General features: G+C 39.2%; 1 protein-coding gene across 1 annotated transcript in view; it reads left to right on the plus strand.

Annotated features, from left to right (window-relative positions):
- Positions 1-14863, plus strand: part of DENND4C (DENN domain containing 4C) — a 107261-nt gene that overhangs the window by 58568 nt on the left and 33830 nt on the right. The window contains exons 10-17 of the mRNA XM_054031337.1: positions 477-652; positions 5716-5816; positions 7737-7955; positions 9047-9192; positions 10399-10434; positions 10582-10712; positions 11624-11756; positions 12281-12487. Of these exons, the coding sequence (XP_053887312.1) occupies positions 477-652; positions 5716-5816; positions 7737-7955; positions 9047-9192; positions 10399-10434; positions 10582-10712; positions 11624-11756; positions 12281-12487 (1149 nt within the window). The remainder of the gene's footprint in view (positions 1-476; positions 653-5715; positions 5817-7736; positions 7956-9046; positions 9193-10398; positions 10435-10581; positions 10713-11623; positions 11757-12280; positions 12488-14863) is intronic.

A 14863-nucleotide genomic window follows, 5' to 3' on the forward strand; every position in this document is an offset into this window, starting at 1 on the left:
AGTGCATTTTCACTTCCAGTGCAAAGCAAATTAAATGTGGACGTATCAGGTGAGGATATTGCAAGCACAGTTGGTGAAGGAACTATAGCAGAAATCCATGAAATTCCTGCTTCCTCAATGAATTTTTCTGATGCCTTCAGGAGTGGCTAATATATTTAATATTTGACTGTAAATTAATGTGTGATTGCCCTAAATAGCTGTTTTACAGCAGTGGCATTTTGTGAATGTCCATTATGATTAGGTCTCAGTTTTAATGGTTATAACTATTAGAATTGCTATAGTTTGTTGTGCAGCCCTTTAAAAAGTGCACTGAAGAACCTGTGAGGCAACCTTGATAGTGGCTTGAGTTGGTGACTGTAACACAGCTCTTAGTAGTTTTGTTTGTTACCTGTATTCACCAACTTCACTTGTTTTTTATTGTACGATATCTGTGTTGTCCTGTTTAATACATGGGTTTAATTTCATTTTTCCTTCAGATGATATTTCCATTTCAGTGGCAGTGTCCATACATCCCCCTGTGTCCTTTGTCTCTGGCAGCAGTGCTCAGTGCTCCTGTTCCATTTATAGTTGGAGTTGATTCACGATACTTTGATCTGTATGATCCACCACAGGATGTTGTTTGCATTGACTTAGACACAAACATGGTATACCTGTAAGTTTTTTGATTTAAACTTCTACTGATTTTTATATAGAGATCCAGAAATCCCTAAAGTAACCAATAAGCAGATATGTGTACAGGGGTTCTCAAACTTTTTTGTACTGGTGACCCCTTTCACATAGCAAGCCTCTGAGTGCAACCTCCCCTTACATTAAAGTGTTTTTAATTGATATTTAACACCATTATAAATGCTGGAGGCAAAGCGGGGTTTGGGATGGAGGCTGACTGCTTGCGACCCCCCCATGTAATAGCCTTGCGACCCCTTGAAGGGTCCTGACCCCCAGTTTGAGAACCCCTGGTATAGAAGAATGTTCCATCAGCCTTTCTCTCTCTGCTGCTGTTAATGCTTCATAGCAAACCAAAATGTACCAAATCGGCGTCTTGGGCTAAATTCAGAAGTGTGATGCAAGTGGTGGTGTAAATCTGAGTGTGTAAGTGTTGCTGTATCATAATGTGAGGAGGGTGGAATTGTAGGACAGAAAAATCAAGCGATCAGAGGGTGTAAGCTAAACTATGGGAGGGGCCTGCATCTTATACCATCCTGTTGGTTGCTTTCCTTGCTGCAATCTCACCCTTGCACCACCATTTACACCATCTCTGAATTTGGCCTGCATGAGTGAAATACAATTCCAGATGTGTCCCATGAGCATACAGATGTTCAGTTTAATGTAAAACTATCAGCTGAAATAGAAATGTATTTAAAATGCTGATGTCCACTTTTCAGGTCCTTTGTCAAGCATGAATTCAGTCTTCTAAGTCATTAGGGAAGCTTTAGTTCCTTTAGCTGGATGAGTTATAATGACATGAAGCATATATTGTGCGGAGAAAAATACCTTCCATTAAAACTTAGACCCTTAGGTTGCATTTCTAACCCTGTTGAATTTAGTATATAATAAGATGGCAAACGGGTCTGTGGAAAACAGATGTGTGAGGCCAGACATGCTCTAGAGAAGAATTTTTCTGGTACTACAAAATTCAAACTCTTGAATGCTCACTAGTCCAAACCACAATTCTTTTCAAAACCACATTTTATGGACCAAGAATTACATTCAAACCATAATTCTGAAGTGGCAGGAAAATATCTGATAATGCTGCTCTTAATTTGCCTTTGGCAATATTAATAATGTAAATATTTCAATTAAAACTTTATATTGCGTTCTATTGCTTCTACATGCAATGCAGTACAAACTTGATTTCTGGTTAACTTCCATTGTTGTTTCAAATACTGCACTGTATAGACAAATTAGGGGAGGAATGACTGAAGTACATGTTGGACTAGCTGAATGACTGTATAAGCCTTTTTCTTGCTGTAATAAAGAACTCCCATTAATCTAATAATCATACGCTCTTCTGAAAATGCTAACCTACTAGTGTTAAGTGACCCCTATCCATATTGTAACTGAATGAGTAGAGTGTTTCTATCTTCAGTTTGTTTATTTTGTGCATCTCAACATTTTGCATATAGTCAGTTTTATTGTTTCCACTGTATAGTTAGTTAAATTTCCTTCTTTGTCTGTCACCCAGCAACAATAGAGAATTTTAAGAAAGTAATTATGAAACCACAAATCTCAGAGGGATTCTGGCAGCTGTGGTACCAAAAAAATCCTTTTTTTTTTTTTTTTAAACAACTTTTTTTTTTAAGATGGCTAGATTTCATGTTAACTGTGTCCTTTTAATGTTATAAACTGTGTATAAGGTATACTATGCTTCATTAACTGTTACTGTTTTTTTGTGTTTTCCTTATTGTGAATGAGTTAACTAAAAGTAATTGCCTCCTTTATGCAGTTATCGGTGCAATTCCCCCTCTCAAAGAAAAGTTGACCTTTCTTTCTTCAACGTATTTATTAAAATGATTTAAACTTAATCATTAATGTAAAAATAAGATGTTGATTAATTTAGACTTAATCAGTTAGTGAATTGTCTCATGCCTTTTAGGATTATTCCAGGCTAGTGGAAACAACAATCTTGAATGATGATGTTGGCTGTAATTGCAAACTGTACATGTTTTCTTTTTTTCTGTAGAAATACATTTTGTGAGGTGCCATGTCAAATTTTTAACTCTAATCAGATTTTCACGCTTAAACATTTGAGTTACAATTAGTCAGTGGGTTTGACTCAGTTTGAACATTTTCTTCTTTTTCTTCATGTCAAGAGGACAGTTCCTGTGATATTTATTGAAAAAAGAAGTGTTTCCTTTCAACTACTGCAAGACTCACTGTCCCTGTGGTAGTATCAAAGGAAATACTGCAGAACAATGCTGCTTGTGTATTTTTTTTTAAAATGGAAATATTGCAGAATTTGTTCTTAGCAGTCCATTTAGGAGATTGTACTATGGAAGGAATGGTGGCTAGGAAGAGGAAAATAATAGAATTGAAAGCTTTTTTCTTCAATGTAACAATAGCTTAGTATTTGGTTTTGGGGTATTTTTGTTTAAAAACACTGCTAGTGGAGACTTAAGTATTCAGTCATGGAGATGTGATTCTCCAGTGAGTAGTGGTAGATGAATTGCAAAAGGTTCAGTTCAAATAAGCAGCTGAAAGTTCAAATGATATAAAACTTATTTGGACTAGTTACTGGGTTGGAAATCTTCTAGGAACTAGACTTCTTGTGAGACTCCCAGTAGTTCCTGGCACTAACTTGGTTAAAACCTGGTGGTGAAGAACAGTGGCAAAATGCAATGTTTAAAAAGCCTCTCAAACCTAAAAAACAGAAACAACAACAAATCTTTTGGTTAAGGCAAGGGACTGGGACTCAGGAGACCTGGTTTCCCTGCCCAGCTCACCAAGCAGGTGCTTGGGAGAGGGGCGGCACGTCCAGCTCTTTGGCGGCAATTCGGCGGACAGTCCCTCACTCCTGCTCGGAGCGAAGGACCTCCCACCGAATTGCCGCTGCAGATCGTGGCTTTTTTTTTTTCTTTTTTGTTTGGCTGCTTGGGGTGGCCAAAACCCTGGAGCCGACCCTGCCAGCTCAGTCACGTAGGTCTATGTTTTCAAGACTATCATCTAAAATTATTTGCTTATTTTGGCCATTTTACTGATAGCAACTATAGCCTGGTTTTCAGAGGTGCTGAATACCTGCATCTCCCACTGAAGTAGATTGGAGCTGTTGGTAGCTTCACCTCTGGAAATACATATCCTCCTTGTCTTTCCTCACCTGCATAATGGGGCTATTTCTTTATCTCAGCAACATGTTCATGCAGAATCCATGTCAGTGAAGTACTTTGCATGGAAGACTGTGTAGAAGCATGAAGTGTTATAAATGAATGTTATTGCTGGCTTTTCTTTTATTCACGCTCCATTCCTTTTTCCATGGGGAGATGCATTTTATTAAATATAACAGTGCTGCTATAGTGAAGCTAATTTTGAAAGACCTTTACAGCTGAATAGAAAGGATAATAATTTTCAGAAAGGCTGTGTTTTCTAGTACCACAGTGTCAACTAGTCAAGTGTCTTTTGAAAGCATTTAGTACTAGTAGCTCTGTTATCATAGACTGATGAAGCATTATTTACTGCCAGCAAATGTTGAATGGCTTTCATTCATCCAGCCTTCTCTTTAGTGCCTATTCTTTGTTGCTTTAAGACTATATCGGCAAAAGTAACAACGACAATCTTTTTGAGGGAGATTGTTAGGAAAAGAAGAGTTTGGGATTTAAAAAAAAAGTCTTCCTTTTTGTTTTATTTGTTGAACTGGAGAAACAGTACAGCCAATGTTGCTATAGAGAGATCAGGGAGAGAAAGTGGGAGGAGAGTTTCCTGAGCACACGACTGCAAACTAGGGATCAGAGTTCTAATCTTGGCTCTGACTTGCTGTATAGTTTGACAGCTGTCGCTTAAATCCTCTGCCTCAGTTTCCTCATGAGTAAAATGGGAGTGATCTTGCAAAGACTCCTGTGAGGCTGGGCTCATTATTTGTAAAACACTTTGAGAATGAAGAGACTTGTATAGTTGCTAAGTTTATAATTTCTGCAGGCAATTTTATCTCCTAGTAAAATCTTGTATTCCCCCCCCCCCCAAATAAGAATGTAAACAGTTATACTAATAGTGATCCAACAATAGGTGAGTAATCCTATTACTGATGCAAAGCAAAAAACGAGCATGCCTGCATCAGCCAAGCTAGTAATAAATGACTGACTAGTCCTGTGCCAGCAATATCAGCTACATTCCCTGCTACAATAACTTCCCTCTCCCCTTGCATTCCAGAAGGGAGGCACATACATGCCTACAGTTCTCAGCATTCACCCCCCACCCTCTCCGTTTATTTCTTCTCTGCTAAACAAGGACTTGCATTGTAGCCACTGTCTTTCTAACCAAGGAAGAACCTCCCTTTACTCCAGTTAACTGCATTGCTTAATCAACGACATGGGTTCCGAAATGTGTGCTGAATCCTTAGCCTTCCCAGTTCCTGCTGGCCTAGTATTGAGACTGGAAATAGACATTGAATCAATGTCTGTGGTACATGTGGCAGTGCAGCATATGACCATAAAGATACCAGGCAGGACCCCAATACTATTGTAATTTTTACATGCCTTTTAATACTAACTACTCTGATCCTAAGTGCTATGCTTACCCTTTTCTGCCATGCATCAAGCCTATATTTTATATTTATACTACATCTATTGGATACAAAATGGAATAGGAAGCTCAGTAAGTGAGATGAATTGTATGTTTTCATGTCAGTCGAATGCAGATGAGCCTGATTAAATTATTTTCTTCAATGAGATAAAAGCAGCCACTTTGAGATTTATTAAAGCACCGATTTAAATGTCTAAACCAAATCTAAACAAAAGTTCTGGTTTCAGGTTAATCTGGGATCAGATCCAAACTCAGTTTAGACTGCTATATTATTTGGAGGAAACAAAATAGTTTTCAGTTCTCTGTCCTTTCTACTGTGTGTTTTATTTCTACACAGAAATAAAATTGATGAAAAGGCATCTCTCCAATGCTATTTCCTTGTTTTGGTATTGAGCCATCTTGAAAGTGAAGTAACAAAAAACATTAAGTTTTCACACACTTACTATTCTTTTTTATTTTGCATGCATTGTTTGTTTCACTGTTTAGATCGGATGATAAGAAGAGCGTGAACTGGAAACAGCTTCCTAAGAAGCCATGCAAAAGTCTACTCAGCACCTTAAGGAAATTGCATCCACAGCTGGCGTTGGGTAAAGCATGGGGATGGGAAAGAAAGCTGCCCTATGCAAGGGAATTACAATAATTTTCACAGAACATTTATTTTGCTGGTACAAACCAGCAACTCTTACATTTATTGCCATGGTTCTTAGTTGTTAAGGCTATCCCTTTAAGTACATGGCATGAAATTTTTGCACTTTTACTTTGCTGTCATTCTGAACTTTAAACCATACGACGATTCTTTCCAGTTCTGAACATAGATGGGGCTGTCAAAAGAGAGTTATGTTTCAAACACAGTTCAAACAAAGCTTCCACTGAACCATATTTTGGAAATGAATCTGTTATGTTCATGTTAGACCATTACTCTACTCTAAACAATTGCCAAGATAACTGAAAAAATACTAAGGGTATGAGGGCAATAAGTTTTTAACAGTATTTACATAGTCTGCTGAAAATGTGAGTATAAAAGTCAATAAGTAGCTTAAACTCTGACCAAATATTGGTAAAGAAATTATGCGTTTTGTTCAGTGAATAATTTCTTATTTTGGCTTGGCCCTGTCCAAACCAACTGTTTGACAGGAGCGACATTCAAACTATTTTCAGACACTGCAGCCTTTGGAGTATAGATAGGACCTTTCAATATAAAGTTTTAAGTTGGTTTAATAATACACACCTTACACTGAACTGAGGAGGTGGTGCTGGCTCCTATGTCACAAATATATAAAGACTGTAAAATGAAGGAAACCTTCAAACAGAAATAATATGCCGTGATTTAAGGAATTAAATGACTTTCTGCCTTTCCCTCTCTTTTCAATAAGCTTTCAGTGAAAGCCTTGTGCATAACCTGCCCTTGCTTTGAGTTCTCTCAGCAGGATCTATTAAGAGTCAGATGTTATAATTAACACAAAACTGATAGTCTCAGTTCCAAATTTCATTGGAGCAGAGGCAATGGAGAACATCATCAAATTGGGTTAATGCTTTTATTCTTTTTCACTACACATATTAAGTTAACACCGCTAAGGGAAAACTGTCATAAAGATAGCATAGAAATGGATTTCTCTTGTGGATGTAGGGAAAAACAGTCTGCATAACTCAGTTTTAGAAGTCTGAAGCCCCTTCATAACACAGTAAACTACAATTGTAGTAGTATTAAAATAAAACTCATACAAAAATGTCTTGATATTCTAGTTTTTTCTCTTAAATTTCACAGAAATCTTATAAATGAACTGAGATAGAGATGATATTGATATTACAGGGTTGAAGCAAGGCCACCTGCGGAGTGACAAAATAAAAAAAAAAAGTAGCAATATAGCATACTGGGGGTAAATTTTTAGCACCTCTCATCTACTTGTGCTTTCACAAAATTCTGAGAACACATGCATGTGCCCATTCATTACAAGTGTAAACACTGCATGCCACCTGGCTGTTTCTAACACTTTACTGCACAGAGATGTTAGAATTTTTAATATGTGCAGGCACTTCTATGTGCATATGCAATTTTTCAGTACATAATAGGGAAGCCAGGTGGTGAGGTGAGGTGAAAACTTGAATTTTAATGTTGATTGTGTACTGATCCATTGCAAAATGATAACGTTCAGTTTAGGCAGTGACAGGTGGTGTAATGGATCCCACTTTAATTATCTAATATCCAAGCAGGACTGGCTGACTTGTGGAAAAGAGATCGCTTGTGTGCTTGTAACCTTTTTAAGCTGGCCCAGATGATGATAGGGAATGGAAACAGGTGCCATTTAATGGTTCTTCAGTGGCCCACATGAAATAAGTTAGTAGTCTCAGGATTAGCAGAGAATCTTAGTTTCTTGTATTGTCATTCTGACAACTTTCAGGAATGCTAAGTATAAAAGGAAAGAAAAATCTGTCTTAGGTGTTTCTAGGATAGTCTGTTTTAATGTCATCCATAATAAAGCTCAGTTTCCCTTTGCTCTTGTTTCTAGTTCACAGAAAGACCCAAGAAGGCTCTGCAGTGGAGATGACGCCTATAGAGGCAGATTTCTCCTGGCAGAAGAAGATGACAGAACTTGAGATGGAGATCCAAGAGGCTTTTCTACGCTTCATGGCGTCTATTTTAAAGGGGTACAGAACATTCCTCAAGCCAATTACCCAGGCACCTTCAAATAAAACTACTGCTGCTGATTCCTTGTTTGACCTTCAAGGTGAGGCTGTTCTGGATCACATCGAGGCAGGGTTGGTGCTGTGGTGATTATTATATTAATGCCCACAGACCCAGTGAGGGTCAGGGTGTCATTATGCTAGGTGCTGTCCAAATGCATTGGTGGACGTGGCCTGTGCTCTGAAAAGCTTAATTGCAGTTTAATTGCATGTCCCGTATTAACATCACATCTGAGAGCAGAATCTTGCCCTTTGAAGTTATTTTGAATCTTTTAAATGTTGCAATTTGATTAAAATACAAGTAAAACTGGTCAATAATAAATAGCATCTGTGTGTTGTAACGTGGCCATTCTGCTAATGTAACTGCAGGTCTTGCCATTGAAGGTCTGACAAAATCATTTCACAATAATGTGACATTATCTCTGGTGTCCACATTTCTTTAAGGCGGCTCTTGGGATTATAGAAACTTTGCAACTTGTATTGAGAATAAATGCTCTTAGAAGCCAAGCCTTAGTGGCCTGATAACAAAGAGAACAAGCTAAAGTATTCTTAATTCTACACAGGATAAGAATAGAAAACTTTGAGGGGGGAAAACATTAAGAATGCAAGAAACCAATAGGGAACACCAGCTGACTCCCTTCAATTCATTCTGGTTGTGTAGACTTTTCAGATAGGCTGCTGTTTTGACAGAGTTGAGAAAAGTTCTTAGTGGAGATAGTTAAAGGGACATGCTATTCGTGAAAAAAGGTTTCAAAAATACCTTCCAATCCTACATCTGCCCCTGAGAACCCATACATTTTTGCGACTTTTTACAGTCACTTTTTCTTAAGTTTTTGTATGTATTTTTTTTCTGTCTCCTTTCTTGCTGTGTGAAAGAAGTACACAAGCCCAGGAAACTAATTACACTGGGAAATGGTATAAGTGACTATCCACCATGTACTGCCTAATGCAAAGTAAACTAACTTTAATTAAAAAAAAGGGCAAAGCAACTCTTTGAAATTTAAGTAATTTTAGGTGTTCACATAACGATTGACAGGTGAAATTCTTGCAGACAAATGTGACTTTGTTTTGTTTCTTTCTTTTGAGGGTTCATCTTAAAACTAGTATTTATTTTTTCTGAATTTTTTTTAACCAGGATTTTTAAAAAGTAGAGACCGTGCCTACACAAAGTTCTACATACTTCTAACCAAAACACAAATATTTAGCCGCTTCATAGAAGAGTGCAGTTTTGTGAGTGACAAGGATACCAGCTTGGCATTTTTTGATGACTGCATAGAAAAGGTGAAAAATTGTATTTCATTCTTTTTTTTTAAGTATTTGTGTTGCTGTTAATTGTGCCTTCATGTCTGTGGCTTTTAGTCATAGAGGTGGAGCAGCAGCAGCTGTTGTTGTGAGATAATGGAGTTTGCTGCGGTTATCATTCGGAGTCATTTTCCCCTTCATCTTATTGCATTTTCATCTTATTTTTGTTTAGTGTAGGAAACTTGCAGTGCGCTCCCATAACTTCTCCAATTAAAGGTTACACAGTGTGATGTTTCATGAAAAGAGAAACTGAGACTGCTCTGAGTATGTGGCATGCCATCTCCACCTTGCTCCTCTCATATCTCCATCAAGTGCATTCTAAATATTCACCTGTCTGTCAATCTCTAATCCCTAACCATCCACTCCACTTGTCATGCTTCACCCCCAGATTTTCATTTAGCTGTGATTAGAATGTAAACACCGTTACGTATTTATACGGTGCCAAACACAACTGCTCAAACTTTTTTCATTTTTGCATCTCTTACTCCCAACACTTTTCTTTATGTGTATTGTCTGTGTAGATGATCTTGATGGGACAGGGACCTTTCTGTCTTGTTTGTAAATGCAACTGGTGCTATATAGATGGTTTTAGAATAATTCCCAAGTCCCACCCATGTTCAAAATGTAATCCGTTCCCAGGGTGTAATTCCAGTCCAAATTGGCAGTGATTTGGTATATCTTAATCTGTAAAAGGCCAAGTGAATAATTTACAAATAAATTAGATGATCAATAATTAAGGCATTTATTTACCTGTGAGTGTGTGCTTTTTATTAAAATAGTATCTTGGTTTCTGGCTCAATTTTTTTAGTATCCTGGGATGACTCTCTTGCTCCTAACTATTGAATTAATGTATCATTGGGTAGGAAGACACTGTTTTCTTGGAGATAATATAACTAAGCTAAAATAAAGGAAGAGAAGTTTCATTTTCTTAGAATTAGGATTGCTTAGTTAGTCTGCTGACATGACTGACCTGAAGCTTGTTGAGAGAGCCTGCTCCTTTAGCTTTCAGTAAAAGGAAGGAGTATTTGTAATGGAGATTATTTGCATTCAAAGTAATATGACAGTGTAATTTGATTCTCTTGGTAACTCAGTAGCGGAAACAACTTCAGTGAAAAATATGTATATGTAAAAATACTTGGAGCTTCTTGTAAAACAAAAAACTAACTAACTTTTTCCTCTTTCTAGCTTTTTCCTGATAAAGGAACAGAAAAGGGAGAGAAGGTACTTGTCTCCTTTATATTTGTTTTCAGGGGTTTCTGATGGCAAAGTAGAAGTGAAAATATAATGTGAGTGGGAGTCGTGTTTGAATATGTAGAAGAACTATTAATAATGTTGAAACTGGTGTTTTGTCCTGATACTAATTTGCAGGTTGATGTAGATTCTGCAGAAGATACACGCTTAATTGAGCTTGATGAGTCACAGAAAAGTGAACACACAGTGTTTATAATGCCACCAGAACCTCCCCCTGATGATGGACAGGCCCGAGCACCTAAGTACAGGTATATTGCAAACTAACAAAGGTGCTGAGACTCTAGAAAATGAATGAGTCAAGTGAAATGGGGACTTATCTCTTTAAACATGAGTGCACATAGCTATTGCATCTTGCTTTAAACCCCTACCTAAACTTGCAGTGTTTTAGGTATAAAAAGACACTGACAACTTGAATTCTGGTTAGTTTCTGCAGTCTGATAGTAGTTTTTCTTTTTTTCCTTTTAAATACCAGCTACTGATCACCACCTGGAAATCCTTATTTCTAATTACATTTCCCTATGTATGTTCCATGTTTTCTTCCCCTGCTGGTGCTGTGTGCATATCACACCAACTGCAGTGGAGTATGCCTGTTTCAGTCAGGGTAGCTAGTGAAACTGCACAGGACCACTGAATACACACCATAGACTGCCGGCACGGGATCTGTCCTTTTGGATGCCCTGTGCTCTTTAACTGGATCCCATGAGTCCAAACGGTGGTAGAACCTGCCCCTCTCCTCCCACTGTGGCTATTCTGCCACCTCCAGCCCCGTGGCAGGAGATGCCTAATTCTCCTGTCTTCCCTGCCCTGTGAAATGTTTGGAGGTTTCAGGGTTGCTCCTGCTTCCAGCTGCTCTCTCCTGATTCTACCAGCCACTGAGGTATGGAGGCCTTGCTGACTCACTGGTCTCCTGTCTCTGCTGGGCTCATGTATCAAAGGGGAGTCCTTCGGATGTCTTCCCCCTAACCTTCTCTCAACAGAAAGAGCCTTCCTGTCCTTCCAATTGCTCCCATTTTGTTGGGTTCTTTACAAAACATTCTTTGATCTCAATGTGCTGATCCCTTCAGCTTGCATGTAGAAGGCCTTTGCACCAAGTGTTTAAAGTTGGAGCAGAACAACTAAAAGATTTGGAAATAATGCTTCACTTTTCTTTTTTTAATAGCTATAAAAACTTCCCAAGACTAGATTTTAAGCTCTTCGACAGGCCACAGGAGCTCAAGCTTTCATTCAACAGGCACCCAGCTGGAGGTAACATTTCAAATAGTCCAGCACTCATGGCAAAGAGGACAAAACAGGTTAGATTTTTAACTAGTGCGGCCTTTATATAATATAGTGTGTGTGAGCATCGAAAACTACATTGGTGTTGGGTCGAATTGTTACCACCCATTTATGCTAGAAGTTAGTGTGGTGTTTAAAGAATAGATGTTTGTAACTTTGAAAACAGATGTATGTGTAGAGGAACCAATCAAAATAAATAGGAATTTACAGAGGCAGTGCTTCCTGTATCTAAGGCTATACTTCAGAGCCAAACATGTGTTGGTGTTTATGGTATAATACATGCTATAATAAAGAAAGTTGGAGCAGATTTGAAGTGGTATTAGTATGCATTCTCTTCCCCACCTTATGAAGAGCTTTACACGAGGGAGACTCCGATGAGAAATACAGCTTAACATTCATGTTTGCTGGTTTCCTCCAGGACAATGAGCTGCAGGATCCCATTTTAAGAAAGCTAGTATCTGATTTAAAGACATTTTCCTCCAAATTCAAGGTGTTTTGTATTTTGTGTGTTTATATCCTTTTTGTTTTCTGCCTTTTACAGGAGATAAAAACTGCCCATAAATTAGCCAAGAAGTATTACACAAACCCACCACTGTGGGCTAAGTGCCTCTTTAGTCACTGTTATAGCCTATGGTTCATTTGTCTGCCAGCCTACATCAGAGTTTCCCATCCCAAAGTCAGAGCACTGCAACAGGCATATGACATTCTTATTAAAATGAGGAAAACCGATGTGGAACCACTAGATGAGGCAAGTACCCCCTTCTTCCACCCTCCCCTGCCCCCCCCCCCCCAAAAAAACACCCCACACCTGTTCAATGGGATTAAGGTACAAGAACATGTTAATCATCAACTGTTAATGTTTCACTTCTAAAAATAAGTAAAGTTCAAGCTTGCTACCTAGCTTACAACTTTTTTGTTTTTAAACCGTTTTTTTAAATTTATTTTTATTAAAGTCTTGTTGAAATAACGTGCTGAAAGCTGTGCAGTTAGTTTGGGAAGCTGGAAATTAAAATAAATTTTCAACACTACCATGCTAGCGGGGGCAGCTGTGCCATAAATTGGAGGGTGGAGTTTATCACCCCTCCTGAGATTATTGGTGCAGAAAGCATCAACCATCCACCTAGGATTCTGCCAGAGCAAGCCATTTTGAAAATAGTATCGTATAGCTCTTGTAAATATGACTATATTTTTCAGGTTATAAGTGTATTGGCAGTATCTGTCACTGTCCAATGTAGAATTTAATCTACAAGGCAGTACTGGTTACAGTTGAGTGTTTATTCATTTTGTCCTCAAATGTCTGTTTTTGAAGTAACTTAAAACCAAAATAACAATGGGCTCTTCTCACTAAATGTACATTTTTGAGCGGTTTTTTTTTTTTAATTTGCTGTTTGAAGTAACCTATGCAGAAAGTGTGACCAACATGTCAGATCTGGCTGTAAAATAGACTAGTACTATACTGGGAAACTTGGATGGCTCAGAGGTGAATATATTGAAAATGTCCCTGCGTCTAAAGCCTCTTATCTCCAGACATATAGGAACTACTGATCTGAGTTGAATTTGAACTAGGAATTATCCTGTGACTGCTAATTGGCCTACTTGAAATGAGACTAATGGTCCCAGTACATTCCCAGTGGACGAGTATCAATCTCACAGAAACAACTTCCACAGTTGCATTAACTAGTAACCTCATACTGTGCCTCATTAGAGAAACCCAGGGATTTCGTGGGCATAGAGACGGGGTTTCTCTCCCTCCTGATTCAGGGTTGAGGCACCTTGATAAGACAAGATGGGGAAGCTAGTACTGAGGTAGCCTGTGTTCTACATGCTTTTTGTAGAGAGCTTCGCTGCTGTCACCCTACTCTATCTTACATGAGTGCTAAAATTCACATACTATTTTTGCTCTTACCCTTACTCTTGCATCACATTTAACATAAAGGTGGATTGCTTTCACTGTTCAGGAAGGTCTCTGTGCAAAAACAATCATTTTTTTTTTTTGCAATTTTCTTGCTTTGTGTTGCAGTGTGAAATGAGATTTCCCCCACAGGCTGTAATTTACCATAAAATAACTCTTTGAAAGTCATTTTCACTAATTTCTCTAAAACCACTAAATATGTCCCGTTTTAGAGTTCAGTGAATTATTTATTTATTTTGGTAACCATGGCTAGTATTCTGTAGCTTTGCACAGAAATAAGCTTAGTAAAATTTATCTTTGCACAATCTCATTTTAGTAAAGGGGGGGGCACCCTTCAGGGCATGGATTGAATTTAATGGGGGTAGATACAGTTGTGACTTTGGGAATATAGATTCTCACACACCAAATTTTAAAAGGCACAAAAACATTAATTTATTCAAGTCTGAAGCCATGCTAAATTTAAAAGATGACACTGATACATATTGCTAAAATGTTTTACATTTTTCTGTTATGTCTGAAGCAGGCTAATCCTTAAAAACTTGAAAATAGCTTTCCCGATAACTTGTCCTTTGCCATCTGGCAATCAGATATGTATAGGGTTACCATATTTGAACATTCAAAAAAGAGGACACTCCATGGGGGGTGTCGGCCCCACCCCCAGTCCACCCCTGCTCCTCCCACGCTTCGCCCCCAGTCTGCCCCAGGTCCCACCCCCTCCCCACTTGGCCCTGCCACCGCACCCCTCCTCACACCCTGGCCTGCCACTGGCTTGCTGCATCCCTCCTCAGTCCCCCACCCACAGCTCACCTCCTCCCACCTGCCACTCACCTCCTCACTCCCCTACCAGAAACCCCCATGCCTGCCCCGAGAACCCCTGCCTGCCTCTGGCTCACCACTTCCTGCCTCCTCACCCCCACCCGCCTCTGGCTCCTCGCCGCTCGCCTCTTCAACCCCCCCCCCCCCACCTGCCGCTGGCTTGCCACCCGCCTCCTCACCCTCCCGCCCGCTGTTGGCTTGCTTGCCTCTTCACCACCCGCTGGTAGCTCACCGCTCGCCACTTGCCTCCTCACCCGTCTCCAGCCAGCCACTGGCTCCCTCGACGCTTGCCTCTTCATCACCCCCTACCCGCTCACCTACTCACCCCCCCCCACCCGCTGCTGGCTCACCGCTTGCCTCTTCACCCCACACCACTCACCAACTCACCCCTCCTGC

The sequence above is a fragment of the Malaclemys terrapin genome, chromosome 6 (genome assembly GCF_027887155.1).
Source record: "Malaclemys terrapin pileata isolate rMalTer1 chromosome 6, rMalTer1.hap1, whole genome shotgun sequence".
Classification (NCBI taxonomy): Eukaryota; Metazoa; Chordata; order Testudines; family Emydidae; genus Malaclemys; species Malaclemys terrapin.